Here is a 21,128-nt window from a genome sequence, read left to right as displayed (position 1 = left end):
GTATCCCTATAACCTTTTGTTTATTTTTGTAGGCCGTTTAATATTCTAAACAAACTCTCATAATAAAGCATGGCTTTAGATGTGTAATTACAGTATGTAAGCTCTGTTAAACAAGGTTATCTTTACCTCTTGTAGCATTTACTAAAAACCGAATTTAGAATTTTTTGGACCACACTAAATCAATTTGGACTTTTACAGGTTTTCGTATTTTTTTTTTACCATATGTACTTTTTTTATTCTGATTTTGTAATCTCGCGAAATACAACGTTTTAGGGTTTGTGAGTTTATTCGTGGTTTCAAAGACCACTAAAACCACGAAAATGAGACTGTTGAGGGTCAGGGCACACGCTCAGATTCGGAGAGATTAGTCGTCCGGCGACAAATCTCCTCTTCTTCGGGACGACTAATATCCCTGAATCTGAGCGTGTGCCCTGACCCTGATAAATAGGCCCCTATATGTTTAATGTATGAACCCATCTATTGTCATTATAAGAATGTGTTCATATGTGTAACCATATGTTTTATATATCCATATATAGGAAACTTTGTTGAATCAGTAATATTACTGTTCAGGGATCCATAATAAGACTTTACCCGAAATATTGTATTGTTTTGCTATAAGTTAATGCACCTGCGCAATTTTATGGGGTTATTGCATAACCCCATCAGTGTAGCTTGCTTTGTTGTACTCTGGATTATAAATAACGTGGGAACAGCAGTCACGGGCGTGAAGCAAAAGTCAAGGTTTTCATGTGTCTAACTAACAAGAGTTTGCATTTTGCATGGTCCCACAGATCAAAGATGAAGCATTTGAGGAGACTGAGAAAAACTTCAGAATGCAGGAAAGGCTCATAAAAAGCTTCATACGGGATCTCTCTGTGTATCTGCAGCATGTCAGGGTAAGCTATTCTCAGAATACTGAAATATAATATGAACACCACATCTTTAGCAGCCCAAACACACTTGTATATTATTCCTTTAGATTTTCCATGTAATGCCAATTAGGCTTCCTAGTCACATCTATTTGTCTTTCCATGTTTAATGTGCCTGAGGTGTCTCATAGGCAGGTCTGGACTGAGATTCAAAAAAGGCCCTGGCATTTCAGGTACACGGAGGCCCAAACAGGCCACACAGCAGCCCCCCCCAGCCCAATAAATAGTGACTTTCTATGGCATCTCACAGCAGCCCCTCTGGCATTTGCCAGAACCCACAGATTGCCAGTCCGGGCCTGCTCATAGGAAAGATATACTTACTACTGTTACTACTCTAGAAGTCTTACATTCAATTAAAAAGTCTGGCACAGTATTTCTGCACAGCGAGCCCTGCATATTTGTATTTTATTATGAAACAGCAAGCAGATATGATTGTTCTGACTAGGTAATTTAATTCCCAAACACAAGAAGAGACGGACAATATTGACTAATTATCGTGATGTGGGATTGACTTTTCAAGTTTGATAATCTCCTGGGTAATATGGGAAGCTCACCAGCATTGTTATGGGGGAAAAAAATTTAATCTGGAAAGCTTTGGGAGACTCTGGATCCATTACAGAGGATTGGCACGTGACCACTCTTGAATTTTAACTCTCTTTTGCTAGCCCCATGTCCCCCTATTTTTACTCTTTTGCTAGACCCATGCCCCCTACTTCTTCTTTAAGTCCAGTCTGGAAGTTGCCAAAAACAAGCAGTACAAAATGGAGACAACCCACTGGTACTGAGTTATTGATCATTCTTTATAGTGCTATTAATGATAATATAAACTGTTCTCACTGTAGCATTGTACTCAGCGGGTTCAAATGGACACCCTTTTAAGCTCTCCACACATGCATTGGCCCTGTGTTGTATGCTTTAATAACCAGATTCTGAGTTTGCAACAGCAACTTATTTATTCAAATACAGTGCATGAAGGCATGTTTCTCTGTCCAGCTCACTCTTATCTCCTGTGTCCTGTCCCACCTCTCTGCTTCCTTGTTATGACAAACTTTATTAACATCAACAGTTATCAAAACATCCTTCGCTTTTTAACATTAATGATGGCAATAAAAACAACCCATTGAAATAGTTGAAACTTAGTACAGGTGGTTTGCTACACTTATATTGCTGTGGCAACAGACCATGTCACTTTAACACTGTTCAACAAGTCTTGATGGTTTCTTGATAATACGGCCATAACGTGTTTGTACACCATGAGTAAGTGTTTGTGCCTGGTTATTGTCAGTTGTATTTTGTGTGTTAATTGTGGACTGATCTGAGTTTCGTGTTCCTTGAATGGGTGAAGTATCTCTCAGAAAGGATTCTGACATGTCCATCTGGTTGTCCTTCTCAGTGTTATCTTCTGACACCTGCTTATTCCATTGGCATCTTTTCCTTGTATGTCCTCTGGCCAGTAAACATCCACTGGTAGATGCTGCTCCATGTGAATCCAATCCTGATCCTGTGCTTCCTCTGATGACAGTGCTGGCCATCCGAATGAGTCACGCTTGGTATTTTGGGGATTTTATACAAATGCCTTCTATTTCGCCTTAAAATTTTCCTATCACTTGTTTTAACCTCATAAGAATGAGGTGCGACTAGGCGTACCACTTGAGCTTTTTCATACCATTTCAAATTCTGGCCACATCTCCAATGTGTAAATATTCAAGTGGTTTGGTACTTTTATCATCATTTTTTTTTGTCTCTCACGCATGTTTTGTTTCTGTTGTTTGTACCGTTTATGAAGGGTCTTATCATTGTGGTTACACTTAAGCTCCAATGCAGGTCATTTTGTCTTCATTTGTCTTGCAACTCTGCTGGAGATTTGCCTCCTTCCAGGGATGTTGCTCTGTAGTTTAAAAGTGCCACTTCTGGGTCGTGCCCTGAATGAACAGCTTTTTTTTCATCAACTGTTTTATAATCTTTACAACAACACTCTGCAAGTCCATTAAGGTGGCCATAGACGCAAAGATCCTATCATACGAATCTTGGTGTGTGGAAAGTCCCAACATTTTTCGTCCGGCTGAGATCGGTCGTTTGGTCGATCGGACAGGTTTGATATTGGGGAAAGATCCACTTGTTTGGCGATGTCGCCAAACGAGCGGATCTTTGCGTCTATGGCCACCTTTACTCTGTGGGAATCTTGGGCTTGTGACATGGTTTAACCCAAACTCTTCTGAGTCTGTTTCTCTGTCCAGCTCACTCTCATCTCCTGTATGTTGGCCCCACCTCTCTGCTTCCTTGTAATGACAAACTTTATTAATATTAACAATTATCAACACAGGGCCCCCCAACAGATATCTGTCCAGTTTGAAAATTTCATCAGACTAGTTCTGCATCCGCACGATAATGGCCAAGGGGACAAAATCGGCCTATTTTGTCCATGCATGTAGGTGGCCAAATTGGGCAAATATGTAAATGAATAACTGGTCAGTTTAATGTCCCTTTCTTTAAGTACTTGTTCTAGCATCCTTTATGGGTTGTGTATCTGGGTATAAACTGAGGCCCAGAGGTGGTGTTTTTAGGCATGACGTTCATTTGTGTTTCATACACAGCAATTACATACAAATGTTTACCCAGCATCAGTTTTTAGCTAAAGGCAATTTTTTAAATCAACATATGATACTTGCAAACCGGCTCTTGCACAGATTTTATAATCTTGGGTGGAACCTGCTAATAAGATGTATCTCTATGTATAATTGCAGCTTTGTGTGTTATCTGAGTGCAGCTTTCTTGGAGCTTGAATATTGAGTCACTATGTTATCGATAGTGGTTACTGTCATGGAAATTCACTTACTGGAGATCATTTGAGACAAAATATAAAGTTTATTGGACATGAGCTCTATGGATTCTGAACTCACAAACAGTCAGAACCCCGAAAAAAGGAATCCCGAGTTTTATTGATTTGGGAACATATGACATGAGAACATATGGAAGAGCATAGATATCTCTTCTCAGCACAGAGAACAGAAAGAACTGCTCTAAGAACCAAAATGGTGGTAATGCTTCAGGGTTAGGGTTCTAGCAACCAAGGCTTGCTTGAGAACAGAATCCATCCAAGTCAGGGGGACTCTGCATACACAGAACGTTATTCTTTCTCAATATTGAATATTAATGCTAGACAATTGACAGAGACTAGACTAGAACTCTAGTGCTTTCCTCCCAATGGATTCAAGACTCTTCTGCTCTTTCTTTCAAGTGCTACTTATTTATATAATTAACATACATGAGAGAATCCCATTGCTTGTCTGGTTTAAATACATTATGAAAACCTTTGCTTCTCCTCTCTCTTTTGAGGAGGTATTTATCCGAGTTCCATCCCTAGTATGGAGCAAAGGGTAATTGTCGTCTCCTTACAGTTATTGTTCTGAGACAAGATAGTAACCATTTTGTTTCCAACTCCACAACAACTCTCACACTCTTATTTTCTCTTGTGTTCTAGGAATCTGCCTGTGTGAAAGTGTTGGCCGCTATGAGTATGTGGGATCTGTACTCAGACAAAGGAACCAGTGATGTGGAGAAGTTCCACAAAGCCCATCGTTGCATCAGCGAGAAGCTTTTCACTGATTTTGTGAGTGACCTCCTTTTTTTTTAAATTTGTGCGATCCCATTAAACAGCTGTCAAAGGGAAAGTGCACCCAGTGTATAACTAAGCCTCTGTCTTCTATTTATTTCCCATTATTAGTGCATAAATTATTATTTGCACAGGACCTGCCATCTCTGAGTAATTCCATATATTCACATACTACAGCCGTACTGCTTTAAACTGAACATAGCTTTGTTCTAGATATGAGCCTCAAATATATGCCAAGATCTTTCTTTATGATATCATGGTTTAAATAATACAACCCAAAGATAAAACTTCGCTATAAGATATTTCTGTTTCAAATATAACTTATAACTGTGACCTTTAAACCTTCATACTTTTTTATGTCATGTGTGTTTATTTTCTGTTGTTGGCACCCAGTAATATAGCTCATCAGGCCGCATTCTCCACCCGATTATCTGATAATTCAGTTCTGTGGCTGCAAAATCCAAAGATAAATACTTATTGGCTTGTAAATATAATACAAATATAATAAGGTTAAGGTTTACATGTTCATGCGTGTCCTGAGGCTCTTTATGGAAATGCAAACCTTAATAAAGATATACTATTTATCTTACTTTAACCCATCAACGTTGGATCTTTGCGTGCATGCTTAATCTTGTAATATATCGTTTGACCCACTCCCTCCAGCTGTAGGTTTGGGGCAAGTGTTTCTACTGGTGAGTCTGTACATGCTTACATTGTTGGGGTCAATATATTTCTGTGGTCCTTAATAAACCCCATTTCGCTTTAATAAATAAAGTCCTACCCATCCTGGTTCTCCTCTTCTTTAAAAATGTAGAGGTCCAGGATTTTGGTATAGAGTGAATAAAGCTGAGCACATGTGTAGTAAAGTATTTGCCAAAGAAGTTCGAATCCAGGGTCACACAGGGGATACTGAGAGCAGGCAGAAAGATGGAAACTGCACACTCTACACCAGTTTTCCATTGGTCATGCAGAAGTGCATGCAGGGAAAGGAGGATAGCGTTTAGAGTCATACATTGGCACCCCTCAGTGAGTTTTGGTTAAGTTCTCCTTTAAAGGGGTTGTTGTTAACCTTTATTATGATGTAGTGTTATTCTGAGACAATGTGCATTAGGTTATCATTGTTTATTACCTGTGGTTTTTTATTTATTTAGCTTTTTATTCAGCAGCTCTCCAGTTTCAGCTGTCTGGCTGCTAGGGGCCAAATTACCCTTGCAACCATGCATTAATTTGAATAAGAGACTGGAATCAATAGGAGAGGGTCTGAATAGAGAGACAAGCAATAACAATAATTTTGTAGCTTTAAGGTGGCCATAAACGCAAAGATCCGAATCGAGAATTTGTACGATTTTCAGACCGCGTGTAGAGAGTCCCGACATTTTTTGTCCCATGGAGATCGGTCGGCTGCCGATAATATTGCCGATCGGACAATTTTCAGTTGGAGACCGTCACTAGCTTTTGTCATCAGCTTTGCATCTATGGCCAGCTTTACGGTGCATTTGATTTTAGATAGGGTCAGCGACCCCCATTTGAAAGCTGAAAAGAGTCAGAAGCAGAATAAGGCAAATAATTTAAAAAATAAATAAAATATAAATAATGAAGACCAAATGAAATGTTGCTTAGAATTGACCATTTTATAACATATTAAAAGTTAACTTAAAGCTGAACCACCCCTTTAAGCTTTGAATTTGCATAGATAACACTTTACTCTCTCACCCAACAGAAACAAAGAACAGAAAAGCTGGTCGTTTCACCCCTGAATCAGCTTCTTAATATGTTTGCCGGGCCACACAAATTGGTACAGAAGCGCTTTGACAAACTCCTGGACTTTCACAATTGTACCGAGCGAGCAGAAAAGCTGAAGGACAAGAAGTCTCAGGAAGAGCTCCAGTCCGCCAGGAATAACTATGAAGCTCTAAACGCCCAATTGCTCGATGAGCTGCCCAAATTTCACAACCACGCCAAGGAACTGTTTGCCAGCTGCATGCGGGGCTATTCTAATGCACACTGCGAGTTTGTGAAGCTTGCTTTGGAGGAACTGAAACCACTATTAACGGTGAGCAATAGAGCTTGAACATATTCCTACTGTGTAAGGACCTACATCAGCCACTTATCATTTTCACTTGGTGCACATGAGATCTAGAAAATATCTGTTCTGGTTATTCTTGTATAAAAATATTTTCACTTTAATTCAGTGCCTATTATACTAAGCGCTTGTTGCCAGTAATCTCTGCAGGCAAAGGAACTCAAAATAAAAAGAATAGACTTTTACAGGTCAACTGAGACACTTGCTCAGGAATCAGACTGAAAGGGCCAGGGCTGCAGACTGTGTGCCATTCTATTGGCAGCCTGTTGCTCCGAGCCATGCTAGACATACCTGGGGTTTATTTAAAGGGATTTTGTCATTATTTTTATGGTGTCGTGTTTATTTCTAAATGACACTGTTTACACTGCAAATAATTCACTCTACAATATAAAATGTCATTCTTGAACCAACAATTGTATTTTTTTTTTAGTTGTAATATCGGTGTGTAGGCAGCAATCTCAGGTCATTTTGCCTTGTAATGTGGTTTTAGAAAGAGCCAGCACTTCAGGGTGGAACTGCTTTCTGGCATGCTATTGTTTCTACTACTAAATTTAACTCTTTGTGTCTCAGTGGGACCTGGATTTTTACCATTGAGTGCTGTTCTTAGATCTACCAGGCAGCTGTTATCTTGTGTTAGGGAGCTGCTATCTCGTTACCTTCCCTTTGTAGGAAAGGGTAGCAAAGGGAGGGGGGTGATATCCCTCCAACTTTACAACAGTAAAGAATGACTGAAGTTTATCAGAGCACAAGTCACATGACTGGGGGCAGCTGGGAATCTGACAATATGTCTAGCCCCATGGCAGATTTTAAAATTAAATCTAAAAAAATCAGTTTGCTCTTTTGAGAAATGAATTTCAGTGCAGAATTCTGCTGGAGCAGCACTATTAACTGATGTGTTTAAAAAAAAAATGTTTTCTCATGACAGTATCCCTTTAAACTTTCAGCTGCTGGGAGTTGGAGCCACAGAAGGGAACCTGATTTCCGTTTTCCAGGAAGAGCACAGCAAGGTTCTGCAGCAACTTCAGGTTTTTACCTTTTTCCCAGAAAATCTTCCACCTTCCAAAAAGCCTTTCGAGCGAAAGACCATTGAACGGCAGTCGGCCAGGAAAACCATCCCGACCCCGGTGAGCCACCATCATTTATTGATTCTGCTCTGTGTGTTTCTGTAAAACATCACACTGTGTATTTGTTCTTGTGTTTTTATTGTATACCTACCACTGTACTTTCAGGCCAAGTACATCCCGCAGCTGGATGAACACCGGGTTGCAGTGCTGGCCAGGTACCCACCAGAGAAACTCTTCCAAGCAGAACGAATCTTTAATGCTGCTCAGGATTTGGATGTTTCTTTACAGGAGGGTGATCTTGTTGGGGTGATTAAACAGCAAGATCCCATGGGAAGTCAGAACCGCTGGCTCATTGACAATGGGGGTAAGTTTTGTTATAAGCATCCTGCTTGATATAGAGTGCTGTTTTATTTGTCTCTTCATGGTCACATGATTAGAACTGCTGCAAAGCAAACAAGCTCTCCCTCATACCATGTGACTGTACACCAGATTAGAGTGGTGGCAGACGGTAAGATTCCCGGGGAGATTAGTCGCCCACAAACAAATCTCCTCTTCTTTGGGCAACTAATCTCCCCAAATGCCTTCCCGCCAGCAAGAATGTGAATCGCCGGCAGGGTGGCACTCAGATTGCTTCACGAGGAAACTTCGGGCAACTTTGGAAAACCGAAGCGAGTGCCATCCCGCTGGCGATTCACATTCTTGCTGGCGGGAAGGCATTTGGGGAGATTAGTCGCCCGAAGAAGAGGAGGAGATTTGTCGCTGGGTGACTAATCTCCCTGGAATCTTACCGTGTGCCACCAGCCTCGAGGTTGAAGAAACACAGAGATATTTGTTTTTTTGGCATTTTGTAGCTGTGACAAGTAGCTGCTACTAGAAGCTCAGAAGCAAGTAGTAGCAGCTATTGTTGTGGCTACAAAATACCTGCCATAGACAAGACTGAGAGTTTTTTCTGCTAAGACTCGTGTAGTCTACTTATCACTATTGTCTACTTGGTAGCTGTGACAAGTAACTGCTACTAGTAGATCTGTGTGTCTTCACCCTAAGGGTAAGGCCACACGAGGAGATTAGGGGAGATTTTCGCTCGTCTTTTGAGATAATCACTCGTCTTTTGAGATAATCGCCTCGTCTTTTGCGCGACTATCTCCCCGAACTGCCTCTGCGTTTTCCCCATAGGCTAGAATGAAAAGTCGCCTGCGCTAATGCACATGCGGCAATGCGTTTTCAATAGTCGCCCAAAGTTGCCTCAGTGAGGCAACTTTGGGCAACTATTGAAAACGCATCGCCACGTGTGCATTACCGCAGGCGACTTTTCATTGCAACCTATGGGGAAAAACGCAATAAAACTGAGGTTTCAGCACGAGCTAATGGCTGTTTCACATTTTTATCTTATTCATAAGGATATAAGGAAGATAAATCTTAATTCTAAAGTGTAATAAGTGGGTTTGTCCACTAGCATCCTATATATTTGACACAACGGAGGCTATGGACAAATATTGAACTGAAAACACAAAGTATGGCTTAGGCTTATTTGTATTTACTTACCCTTGGCTAAATTGACCACAACATTTTTATTTTCCAGTCACCAAAGGTTTTGTCTACTGCTCATTCCTGAAGCCTTACAATCCTCGGCAGAGTCATTCCGATGCATCTGTTGGGAGCCAGTCTTCTACAGAGTCCGGCTACGGAGGTTCCTCCCCCAACTTTTCAAGGCAGAATAGCAAAAATACCTTGACATTTAACCCAGGCAATGCAACAGTGGCCTTCACCGCAGGATCCATTGCAAAACCCAGTACTGATTCTACAACCACAAACAGCGGTCAGGAAGACTCCCCTGTCTGTCCGCCTGATAGTAATTTCTCCAAAAAGTCAAGTGAAACCGAGGTGACCATGCAAGCACGGACCAGTGAAAGGGTAGCAAAAAGTAGTACAGACACTGAATCAAATAATCGCAGGAGGCAGACAGAAAATGGGAATAGTGTCGTCTCGCAAAATAACGGCGACAAAGAACAGACATTGGACAGCTGCAAAGCATTTAAAAAGAAAACCACTTCACCTGTTGGTAGTGACTGTGAACTAGAAGGGAACCAAGTAAGTATTCAGAGATAAATCTCCACTTAGAGGACAGATAAAACTGTGAACTGTAGGGTTTCTTGTGTGTTATGCCAACACACACACACACACACATAGACAGACACAGTTCAGGGCCTAAATGTACTTGGAACAGTTGAGCAGTTTGAGGGTTTTAAGGACTCTGACTTTGATGAGTCAGGATCACAGTATATTCCTGTCTGAAGTACAGTTTTTAGGGTAAGGCCACACTAAGCGATAGCGCGGCGATTTGACTCGCCGCGACTATTCGCCGCGACTTTTAATCCTCAATCGCTGGCGAAACTTTGGTGCTGGCGTCTATGGGAAATCGCGCAAAATCGCCAGCGTAAAAACACACGCGGCGATCTTTTTTCTATTGTCGCTCGAAATCGCCTAGCGAGGCGATTTCGAGCGACAATAGAAAAAAGATCGCCGCGTGTGTTTTTACGCAGCGATTCCCCATAGACGCCAGCGCCAAAGTTTCGCCAGCGATTGAGGATTAAAAGTCGCGGCGAATAGTCGCGGCGAGTCAAATCGCCGCGCTATCGCTTAGTGTGGCCTTACCCTTAGTCTTCTTGACTGGGGGGTGGGGTTATTTACTAAACCTCAAATTTTTCTGGTCGGGCTTTTTGGGGAAAAAAATAGAATTTTTCGTGGATAGAAAAAAAAGCTAATTTTTCAAGATTTATTATACCGCAATGGCTGCGAAAAGGCCAAATCCGAAAATCCGACATCTCTGACCTGTCAAGGTCCTGTATAAGTCAATGGGAGAGGCACTTGTCTCAATTTGCAGATATCGTGGTTTGCGCTGAGTTTAGGCCATAAATCTGAAAAATTCAGGGTTTTTTGGGCAAAAACATGGGAAAAATAGAGCGATTCAGGGAAAAAAGTCAGAAAAAAACGATTCGGGTTTTCACTCAATTTTATCAGGTTTTTCCCTAAACTCATTATTCATTAATTAATTATTCATTAATTAAACTTATTCATTAATATATAAGGTCTATGAATATAATTCATTTTTATTTATTAATATATAAGGTCTAATCGGGCATGGGAGTTTGGTTATGGTTTTTTTTTTTATAAAATATGAGATAAATTCTGAGTTTAGAAAATAACCCACTGGATGTTATTATTTATTAATTATTTATTTATTATTTTTTAATTATGTTCCTGGTCAGCCTGCTTAGATAAATTGCTGGTTGCTATGGCCAGATGTTATCAACCAGTTGTGTGTGGTGGGTATTTGTTATTGTGATTGCCAATATAAAATGTGCCAAAGACATGCTTAAAATCCTATTTATGCCTTAAACCAACCACATTCCTGCTTTATTACATACCTAGGATGCTTGGGCCTTTCAGATATTTATTAACAAACGTCTTGCAAGAAGAAATGTCTTTATTCTGATAAAGATCAATCGACGGACACTTATATAAATGATGTGACTGTAAATGGGAACTGATGTTTATTTTGTCATTGCAGGTGTTTTATGCAGTGTACACATTCAAAGCGCGCTCTCCAAATGAACTTTCAGTGTCAGCCAATCAGAGACTTAATATCCTGGAATTCAGAGACATGAATGGCAATGGAGAGTGGTGGTTGGCCGAAGTGGAGGGAAGGCAGGGCTATGTGCCATGCAACTACATCCGGAAAACAGAATATACGTGAAATGGAGCTTCTCGATGATCCTGTGAACATTGCAAACTTTACAGAATTCAGTTGTGCCTTTTCTGGATGAATTTCTGTTGGGTTTTATTTTTTTTCTTCTTTACTGCTGAAATCACTTGAACAATAATTACAGCTGACGAGGCTTTAATCGAATGGATTTTGCGTCAGCTCTTGGTCCATGCAAAGAGTGTTTTATGGGAATTGATGCCGTTGTTGTTGGACCTGCAGAAGAATAGATCTTAAGAGCAGACACAAGAATTCCTAGATTAGTTATCAGGTGCTGTGGAGTCCACTTTGGTTTGATCTGTTTTATTCATTGCAACAATATAGGGCATTCTGCTGTCGAGTATTTATGGCTTCGGTGCAGTGCAAATGAGATGTCACAGAGAACAAATATCCACTGACAGGACATGCTGTGAATGGTTTTATGTATTCATTATGTCCCTGATTTTATTATTTTATCTGGTTACTCTGTAAGCATTCCCTAGGTTCCATGAGAAACCCTTGCAGGATATGTGTGTCCGACTATTTAACAGACTGAAGTCTTGCGTGCAGCCAATACTGTCTTGTCTGTTTTATTGTGCAGAAATGTGTGCAGCTCCCCCAGAGGTCTGTAGGAGCGTCCAGTGCATGTTGTATGCGGCTGCATTTTTATTTTTTCGCATCCTGCACAATATTTAATTGCAGATTGCTGTAATATCAATGCTGGTTTCCCTGAAAGATACAGAAAATAATTTTCTATGCTGCACCCACCCCATTAACAAAAAATTCTATATGAGAGGCCCACTACTAGTAAAGCAGTAGCCCAAGTATTTAGTTGGCTACTAACTGTATGTCCTAACTTTATTAGGACATACATAAGCCTAACGCATTTCGTGCCTAGATGGGCACTAGCTCGTATTGAATTTTCCGTATATCGCAAAAATTGATGGGCAGCCCTTGGACTGGAGGTTGTATAGGTGAGAGACCTTTTCATAATTTACATTTTTTTCTTATGTCTATTTTTGGATTTACGACAGTTTGTTTAAAGAACAGAGCCACGCACCATTGTTTCATGTGTTAATTTGTGACCCACCCCATTAAAATTCCATCTCCCATAGCTCCACCTGAGGTGCATCTAGGGTAGGGATCCCCAACCTTTTTCACCCATGAGCCACATTCAAATGTAAGAAGGGTTGGGGAGCAACATAAGCATGAAAATAGTTCCTGAGGATGCCAACGGAGGGCTGTGATTGGCTATTTGGTAGCCCCTATGTGGACTAGAAGCCTACAGAAAGCTCTATATAACTGTTTTTATGCAACCAAAAGTTCCTCCAAGCCTGGAACTGAAAAATAAGCACCTGCTTTGAGGCCACTGGGAGCAACATCCAAGTTGCTCACGAGCTACTGGTTAGGAATCACTGATCTAGGGCAAGGGCGAGCAGGGTGCAATACACAGCAGGCCCACCTGAAAATGCCCAAGAGCAGGATCTGTATTCTCAGACTCCATTTGCATTTATCTATCTGTTTCCATAAAGGCCTCAGATTAATTCCAAAGTGAAGCAGGAGCTCATTTGCCCAACCTTGCCCACATTGCTCTACTTTGAGGTGTTCCATATATACAGTTGGTAGATAGACTCATTATTTTAGTTAATCAATTATAAGACCCTTCACGGTAAAAGTATACTTTCTGCTAAATATTCTGGAATGAGCTTTGAAGTCTAACATACAAGGAAAACACCTTTTGGTATATTTTTGGTGTATTTTCAACATTCTCTCAATAAGCCAAACAGTATTATCTACATTAAATACATTTCAAATGTACTGAAACATTAGTTGAACCTGGACATTGGTGTTTATGTTGCCTTAAATTCAACGAATATTAGGGGGAGTTGGGGGGCCGTCGCAGTAGGACTCCTTGGCCCACAGCACTTAATAGCAAAGCAGAGCAAATTGCAGAGTAAATGAATCTTGCCAGCATCCAGGGTGAATGGAGCCAGGCAAGAAACATGTACATAAATTTAGAAATTCCTATGAAATAAAGCATTTAAGACTGTGTGTATCATAAAAGCATCAAGTGGAGCAGCGATAAAAGTGTGACCCAGGAGCCGCCAATAAATACAACTCTACCGAGGCTGGAGGAACGCACGCAAGGAAAAGGAATAACTACTGATGCAATGGGGCAGCCTTCTTGTTTGTAAATTCCATTGAAATGTATTATATTTTTTTTAGGCGTACATGCATTTTTACAATGTAGCATTTGCACATTTTTAATAGGCACCTTTTTAGGAAATGAAAGTCATTTTTGACTTTTACCTTTTCTTGTTAGAACAAACCTGTACGATACGATTGTGTCATTTTATATATTATTCAAGTTTTTTTTTTTTTTTTTTCCAAGAGGGATAATGACGTTGCTGAAATGGGGAGGGTAGTTCTGTGCGGTGATAACACAGGAGCAATAAACCTCTCGTTCTCTTATTATGTGTGTCTGTGCTTTAATTCGTCCTTCTCTGTGGCAGTTACAAAACAGAATTGAAGTTAATGGGGTGGTTCACCTGTAAGTTCACTTCTAGTACAGATCTGTTACCCGGAAACCCGTTATCCAGAAAGTTACGAATTACGAATACACTCCATTATAATGAAATACTATAGAACCCCCATTTTACATGTTTCAGGAGACCAGAAAAAAATTGTGTGAAATGCAGGAAAATTTAAAATCGGGGAAATGTTTTATGCATAACATGTAGGTGGGACCACAAAACAAAAATGTAAAATGAGAGAAAACTTAAAATCATGGGATGTGAAATTGAGCTTCCACTGTAATCCAATTTTTAAAAAAATATTTCCTTTTTCTCTGTAATAATAAAACAGTAGCTTGTACTTGATCCCAACTAAGATGTAATTAATCCTTATTGGAAGCAGAACCAGCCTACTGGGTCCAAAATTATGGAAAGATCCGTTATCCGGAAAACCCCAGGTCCCGAGCATTCTGGATAACAGGTCCCATAAATGTATGTTATAGAATGGCCCGTTCGTAGCAACGTTTCAATTGGTCTTCATTATATATTTTTTATACTTTTTGAATTATTTGCCTTCTTCTTCTGACTCTTTCCAGCTTTCAAATGGGGGTCACTGACCCCATATTAAAAAAAACAAAACAAATGCTCTGTAAGGCTACAAATGTATTGCTATTATTACTCCTCTTTCTTTTCAGGTCCTCTCCTATTCATATTCCATTCTCCTATTCAAATCAGTGCATGGTTGCTACGGTAATTTGGACCCTAGCAACCAAATTGTCACAAATAATAAAATTTTTTAACCAATTGCAAATTGTCTCAGAATATAACTCTTTATGTCATAATAAAAGTTAATTCAAAGGTAAACAGACCCTTTAAAATGGTGATTTGCCGATATATGTGGACAAACCTCCCTTTGTCACACGTTACATTTCGGGTAACGGGTTATCTGTCAATTCAGCTGCAGTTTGTGTGTGTGTGTGTGTAGCTCCTATTCTTGACAGCAGTGCAGCTTGAAACAATCCAATTGGGAGATTAAGCTAATGTAGAGATATGTGATATGATCCAAGGTCATATAAGTTGCATATACCTGTCTCCCCAACAGCGGCTTGAGAAAATGGTATATGGTTGTAAAAACTCTGTATAGAAAAAATATATATCAATATAACTGTTATACAGAATGCCCGGAACCTGCGGTTTTCCGGATAATGGATGTTTCCGTAATTTGGATCTTTAAAGGAGAAGGAAACCCTTTTGGCGCAAATGCCTCCAATAAGGATTAATTATGTCTTAGTTGGGATCAAGTAGAAGGTACTGTTTTATTATTACAGAGAAAAAGGAAATTATTATGGTAAAATGGAGTCTATGGGAAATGGCCTTTCCGTAATTCAGAGCTTTCTGGATAACTGGTTTCCAGATAACGGATCCCATACCTGTATACAAAAGCCTGAGTCACAGGCTAGACATTGATGACTCTGAAGGGCTCAACTCCAACCATGAGAGATCCTTCATGAAAATAATCAGCTTTGCATTCAGTTATTGTCTTTTTTTGCCAAAATGTCTCTTTAATTTAAGGTATGTTTCCACAAATATATATGTACATTCAAGTATAAACGGGAAGGCAGCGCTGCCTTTATACTGCCGCTGATACAATCCCCACAGCGTGGGTAAATTAAATAGTTTACTAAAAAAATATCCCACTGTAATCATTTCGATTAGATTTTATGTCCAAATAAAGATTTACCCTACAACGAAAAGCAGGTACATTAACATTCCAGTGGGTGTATTCCATCAGGTCAGGATCTGGAGCCCTTCATTGAGATTAATGAGCAATCAGAACCTTCTTCACTGTTGCAGCTGCACATTACTGTGTGTGAGAGCATTCTCATATGCTCCAGAGTCAGTTGGTTTTCAGAAAATTCTCCTGTAGTCTCCTATGTGCAGTTATGTTGGTGTCTTTGTAACTTCTTTTCCCATATTTATAGGACTGTACTTTGAGTGCTATCAATGCCAGCGTCCTTGGCCATAGAAAAGAAATGTCCCTGGCGCTGAAGGAGCTCATCTGGACTTCCAAATTCTAAGATCTTCCCAGCATCCAACACCATTAACCTGAGACCAATTGCAAAACCACAAATTTAGACACCAGTAGATATGTTAAGGCTTTAAGTCGTTTAACATTAAGCATTATTTTCATCTCTAGAGATCCAGGGTCAGATTTGTAGAAGGCAACAGAACGTGGGCAGTGCCTGCTGATCTGGTTTATAATAAAAATCTGTTGAAATCAGTAGAAAAATGCCTCTTTGTAGCCCCAGGTGTACCATCTGCCAGTGTAGGTTAGTGCAAATCAGTAAAAAACAAACATTTAATGAAGTGCCATTGGCAGTGTTTCGGCCTTTACACCAGTCCTTTGTCAAGCCTAGCCTTTTCAAAATATTACCGGAGTGCTGATGTTTTTTACTGATTTTCTGATCTGGTTTATGTTACTTTCTGGCATATTGCATTCTATGAGCCATCTGCTTGCTGCATACTAGTCTGTGTGTTTAAATGCATGTATTCTGGATATCCAAAGACTTAACTATAGAGGGATCTGTTTCAATATGATTTAAATATTTCACATATGAGTGATATCCCTGCAGTGAGCACCAACCATTTGGTGTTATTGTGTGCTTCCACCATTAATGTGAATATAGTCTTAAGAATTTTTGTGGTTACAATGGCTTCCATTATCGGCCCTCCACCATGTAGGCCAGAAAAAAATCTGACTCTTGGTACCACCAAAGTTGGACAGCACTGGCTTAGTACTTGAGAAAATTTGGACAAAATATGGTTACAAGTAGCTGCTCCTACCTGCTGCTGTCCATAATGGTGTGCAACCGATGCGCAATAGTCAGGACTGTGCAGTCTGCAAACTCGCTGCGGATTGTCCTCTGGATTAAGTTATCCGTCTCCAAGTCTACAGCAGCTGTGGCTTCATCTAGGATTAGGATCTTAGATTTCCGAAGCAAAGCCCGAGCAAGGCATACAAGTTGCCTCTGACCAACACTGCATTAAACAGAGAAATGTAAATGATAAACCACATATAAGTAGCCAGCACGCTTCTGTAATTATAACTTTTTCCATGTTTAACAGTGAACAGAGACAAAATAGTCTAAAGTCCCTTTTTGCAATCCAGAAGTATTACCATTGGATGGGACTTTTAATTAAAGGGATACTGTCATTTTTTTCCCAAAATGAATCAGTTAATAGTGCTGCTCCAGCAGAATTCTGCACTGAAATACATTTCTCAAAAGAGCAAACAGATTTTATTATATTCAATTTTGAAATCTGACATGGGGCTAGACATTTTGTCAATTACCCAGCTGCCCCTGGTCATGTGACTTGTGCCTGCACTTCAGGAGAGAAATGCTTTCTGGTAGGCTGCTGTTTTTCCTTCTCAATGTAACTGAATGTGTCTCAGTGGGACATGGGTTTTTACTATTGAGTGTTGTTTTTAGATCTACCAGGCAGCTGTTATCTTGTGTTAGGGAGCTGCTATCTGGTTACCTTCCCATTGTTCTTTTGTTTGGCTGCTGGGGGGAAAAAGGGGGGTGATATCACTCCAGCTTGCAGTACAGCAGTAAACAGTGACTGAAGTTTATCAGAGCACAAGTCACATGACTTGGGGCAGCTGGGAAATTGACAAAATGTCTAGCCCCATGTCAGATTTCAAAATTAAATATAAAAAAATCTGTTTGCTCTTTTGAGAAATGGATTTCAGTGCAGAATTCTGCTGGAGCAGCACTATTAACTGATTCATTTTGAAAAAAAAAACAAATTCCCATGACAGTATCCCTTTAACCTATTTCACACTATTTCCCTAAAGCTGGGCGAGCAGAAACAACATGAAAGTTAGAACTCTTACATAAATGTAGACAAACAAAGGAAAGTCCACTAGAGGTGATGGTTCTCTTCATACACCAGATTTAATCATTGTATAAATATTAAGGAATGGTCACATCATTAACACCCACGTACGGATTGTGCATTTAAGAGCAAATTGTGACTTTTCCATGTCTGTTGATCTTACCTGAGGTTCTCTCCTCCTTCGCTCACTTCATAGTAGAGTTTCTCCTGAAGCCCTTCCACGAATGGCTTGAGATGTGAGAGTTCAAGGACTCTCCAGATATCCTCATCTGTGTACTGGTTGAATGGATCCAGGTTCATCCTTAAGTTGCCCGAAAATAAGACAGGGTCCTAAAAAGATTCGAATCACAAACTCGTGAGGTTGTGTTTAATCTAAAGGATTTGCATAAAACAGCATTGTATATGAAAAAAACAGTGAACTTTCACCCTTCGATAAAAACGCCTATAGAAATTTCACTCTAGAGGACTGTGGTGATCTCTACCTTCACTATTTGATAAATATACCCCATATAATAAAATATTTCATTTTGTGATTATATTAACCTCAAGCATCCAGGGATGAACTTAAATATGCAACATCATGGAGTATGTACACACAGAGAAGACATTCTAGGAATAGTATCTTGTGTAACCAACTTGGATAGTGTTCTGCATATGTCCCAGGTGCAGATAGAAGCCTGAGAAGAGTGTGACTGGCGGATCAATTTTTTAGGACAGTTCTAATAATAAAAAGAACTCCTGTCTGTCTCACATGGTAATATTTTGAGAAAATGGGGACCAGAACAAAAATACGTATAGGATCCTTTCTCTAGTATCTTTAATATCTTGGGCACATATACTGTCCCACTCCCTATGTACATCTATTCCCCCCAGAAACTGCTGGGCACATTGGCCATAACAATGTAGAATTTGATTAAAGAAAAAAATAAGGGTTTAGCAAGACATCTAGCAGGCCTATTTGCTTTGCTTATTTCATACATAGGCATATTAATATCTTGAGATCCAAAACTATAACTGAACATGCCGGAATGCTAAGCTTAACTGTATTGTGTCAGCAGGTTACTTTGTACACTGTCTTAAAGGGCATGTAAAGGCAAAAAAATAAAATCCCATTTTTACTTTCTTTAATGAAAAAGAAACCTATCTCCAATATACTTTAATTAAAAAATGTGTACCATTTTTATAAGATACCTGACTGTATGCAGAACTCAAGCAGCTTTGTTTATGATGATCCCTAAGCAGCCCAGACCACACTGAGCATGTGCACAGTCTTAGTCTTGCAAAGATGTTTAACAAAGTTACAAGATGGTGACCCCCTGTAGCCAACTATGAAAGCATAAATTATTTATTTGATTAGGCTTGTGGTGCAGTAAATTCATGTTTATATTTAGTATACAAAATACAGAATTTCTAGCCTTATTCTATTTTAGACTTTACATGCACTTTAAGTGCTGGTTCAATACTTATTGTAAAGGTAAGCGCACAAAACCATTGCTTTAGCAAATGGCATGTCAAAAGACAATAGGCACAGCAATCCACAATAAAAAAGCCATGCCCACTGCCAGCTACTTCCTAATCATGGCAATAATGCATTGTCTATAAAAGGTGCTCCTGGTACCCAGGGGTCACCAGTGTAGTCAAAACCCACAGTCCTCTTTTCCACGCAAATCTATGGAGGGAGCTTTTCACAGGCTTCATTACAAACCATACAATTGTTTATTTGTAAATGGAAAATTAAATTTTACCTGTGGAATAATGGTTAGTTTTTGGCGTAGGTCATGAAGACCAATGCTGGCAATGTCCAGCCCATCGATCATAATCTTGCCACCTGCTGACTCAATGATCCGAAAGATGCAATTGGTGAGTGAGGATTTTCCGGCGCCCGTCCTGCCGACGATACCAACCTGTGCATCACATAAACAATTGCGCTTTCAAACAGGGAGGCATTAATATAATAATACTTATTTATAGAGTAACAGGAAATGTAGTCATGCCTCGAGAAAATATATCCAATTGTGATAATAAACAGCATGTGAAACCCTTCCTAAATATAACTATACAACAATATTTATTCTTTACAATCATAGACATTTCTATTACAGTTACAGACATCAGGGGTGATCATTTACAGCAGGGGATGTCCTGCCTGAACCTTCCAGACCACTGATCCCAAAAACTTTTTCATGCTTATGAAGCTCCCCAACTCTATTTATATTTGAATGTGGCTCATGGGTAAAAAGGGTTGGGGACCCTCATTTCAGACCTTGCTAAACTGCCAAAATCCTTTAACAGCTGAAGTCTTTCTACAGGTGCTCAACTCTCAACATATACATACTATGGTTCTTGAGATGTTTGATCCTAATATACTGTATCTGGGTCCTATGAATATTTTAGATCTCCTCTATCTTTGATTGAGATGTTAATGGATGTAGTCTTGGCGCATAAAGTTTCTAAGTTACCAACAAATGAACAGGACAGCTGTATAGGTATACAGCACTGCAGCCAACAACAGTCTATCTGCTGCTCAATTCTAATGCCTTCTAGTTGCTGTAGATCTTTAGATCTTTAGATTCAAAAACAGCCTAAAGTCTTTGGCAAATGGCACATATAACAGTATTACCTTCTCCACTGTTTCAGAGTATCATTGTGTATATAGCACCGTTCATAAATGTTCACTTTTGGGTTCTCGTGTTTTTTTTCTCCATTTTTCCCCACTTATATAGAATTCTGACTTTAACCAAATTGCACAGACATTACTTTTCCAAGATCTTGATATTTGCGAGAAAAAGGCATTCATATTTAGCAGTGATATTGAAAATATGATTCCATTGATGGCTTATAAATTGGACCTGAGGATTTATCCTTGCCTAAATAATGGCTAGTCACTCTAAGGATGTGTTTGATCCATTTCTTTAAAAATGTGCATTTGTACTGCTGTATGTCCCATGCAATGTACCTTCTCCATGCTTTCAATGGAGCATGAGACACCCTTCAAGACAAGGTCCAGTTCAGGCCGGTAACGAACTTTGTAGTCCACGAACTGGACAACTCCTTTCTCTGGCCAATTTATTGGTGGCCGATGGTCTCCTACCCACTGTGCCTATTGATAGATAAAGTGAAAAAAATACAGTTGGTTACAAAATTTTATTTCAAGCTACTGAGATGTTAGCTTTATGCTATTAGGAAGTTAATGGGCTAGTCCTTTGAGGTAAAGTAGAAGTTCTGAAAAATACAAGGACTGGACGATCCTCTTCCTGATGGCATTTGGGGATACAGAAGGCATG

The 21,128-nt window shown here is 39.7% G+C and overlaps 2 protein-coding genes across 7 annotated transcripts in view; one reads left to right on the top strand and one right to left on the bottom strand.

Moving 5' to 3' along the window:
- The window catches only part of dnmbp.L (dynamin binding protein L homeolog), a 104,916-nt gene extending 91,013 nt beyond the window's left edge, over nucleotides 1-13,903 (top strand). For all 6 annotated transcript variants that reach the window (XM_018225298.2, XM_018225296.2, XM_018225297.2 and 3 more), the window contains 7 exons: nucleotides 795-899; nucleotides 4,414-4,542; nucleotides 6,266-6,598; nucleotides 7,573-7,752; nucleotides 7,858-8,056; nucleotides 9,272-9,780; nucleotides 11,261-13,903. In XM_018225298.2, coding sequence (XP_018080787.1) covers nucleotides 795-899; nucleotides 4,414-4,542; nucleotides 6,266-6,598; nucleotides 7,573-7,752; nucleotides 7,858-8,056; nucleotides 9,272-9,780; nucleotides 11,261-11,446 — 1,641 coding nt within the window. In that variant the 3' untranslated portion in view covers nucleotides 11,447-13,903. The remainder of the gene's footprint in view (nucleotides 1-794; nucleotides 900-4,413; nucleotides 4,543-6,265; nucleotides 6,599-7,572; nucleotides 7,753-7,857; nucleotides 8,057-9,271; nucleotides 9,781-11,260) is intronic.
- A 1,582-nt stretch (nucleotides 13,904-15,485) lies between these two features.
- The window catches only part of abcc2.L (ATP binding cassette subfamily C member 2 L homeolog), a 40,456-nt gene continuing 34,813 nt past the window's right edge, over nucleotides 15,486-21,128 (bottom strand). The window contains exons 29-33 of the mRNA XM_018224735.2: nucleotides 20,801-20,944; nucleotides 19,590-19,748; nucleotides 18,008-18,174; nucleotides 16,789-16,983; nucleotides 15,486-16,050 (exon numbers count right to left, since the gene is read on the bottom strand). Of these exons, the coding sequence (XP_018080224.1) occupies nucleotides 15,921-16,050; nucleotides 16,789-16,983; nucleotides 18,008-18,174; nucleotides 19,590-19,748; nucleotides 20,801-20,944 (795 nt within the window). The 3' untranslated portion in view covers nucleotides 15,486-15,920. The remainder of the gene's footprint in view (nucleotides 16,051-16,788; nucleotides 16,984-18,007; nucleotides 18,175-19,589; nucleotides 19,749-20,800; nucleotides 20,945-21,128) is intronic.

Source organism: Xenopus laevis, chromosome 7L (genome assembly GCF_017654675.1).
Source record: "Xenopus laevis strain J_2021 chromosome 7L, Xenopus_laevis_v10.1, whole genome shotgun sequence".
Classification (NCBI taxonomy): domain Eukaryota; kingdom Metazoa; phylum Chordata; class Amphibia; order Anura; family Pipidae; genus Xenopus; species Xenopus laevis.
This window is presented reverse-complemented; position numbering and strand designations above follow the sequence as displayed.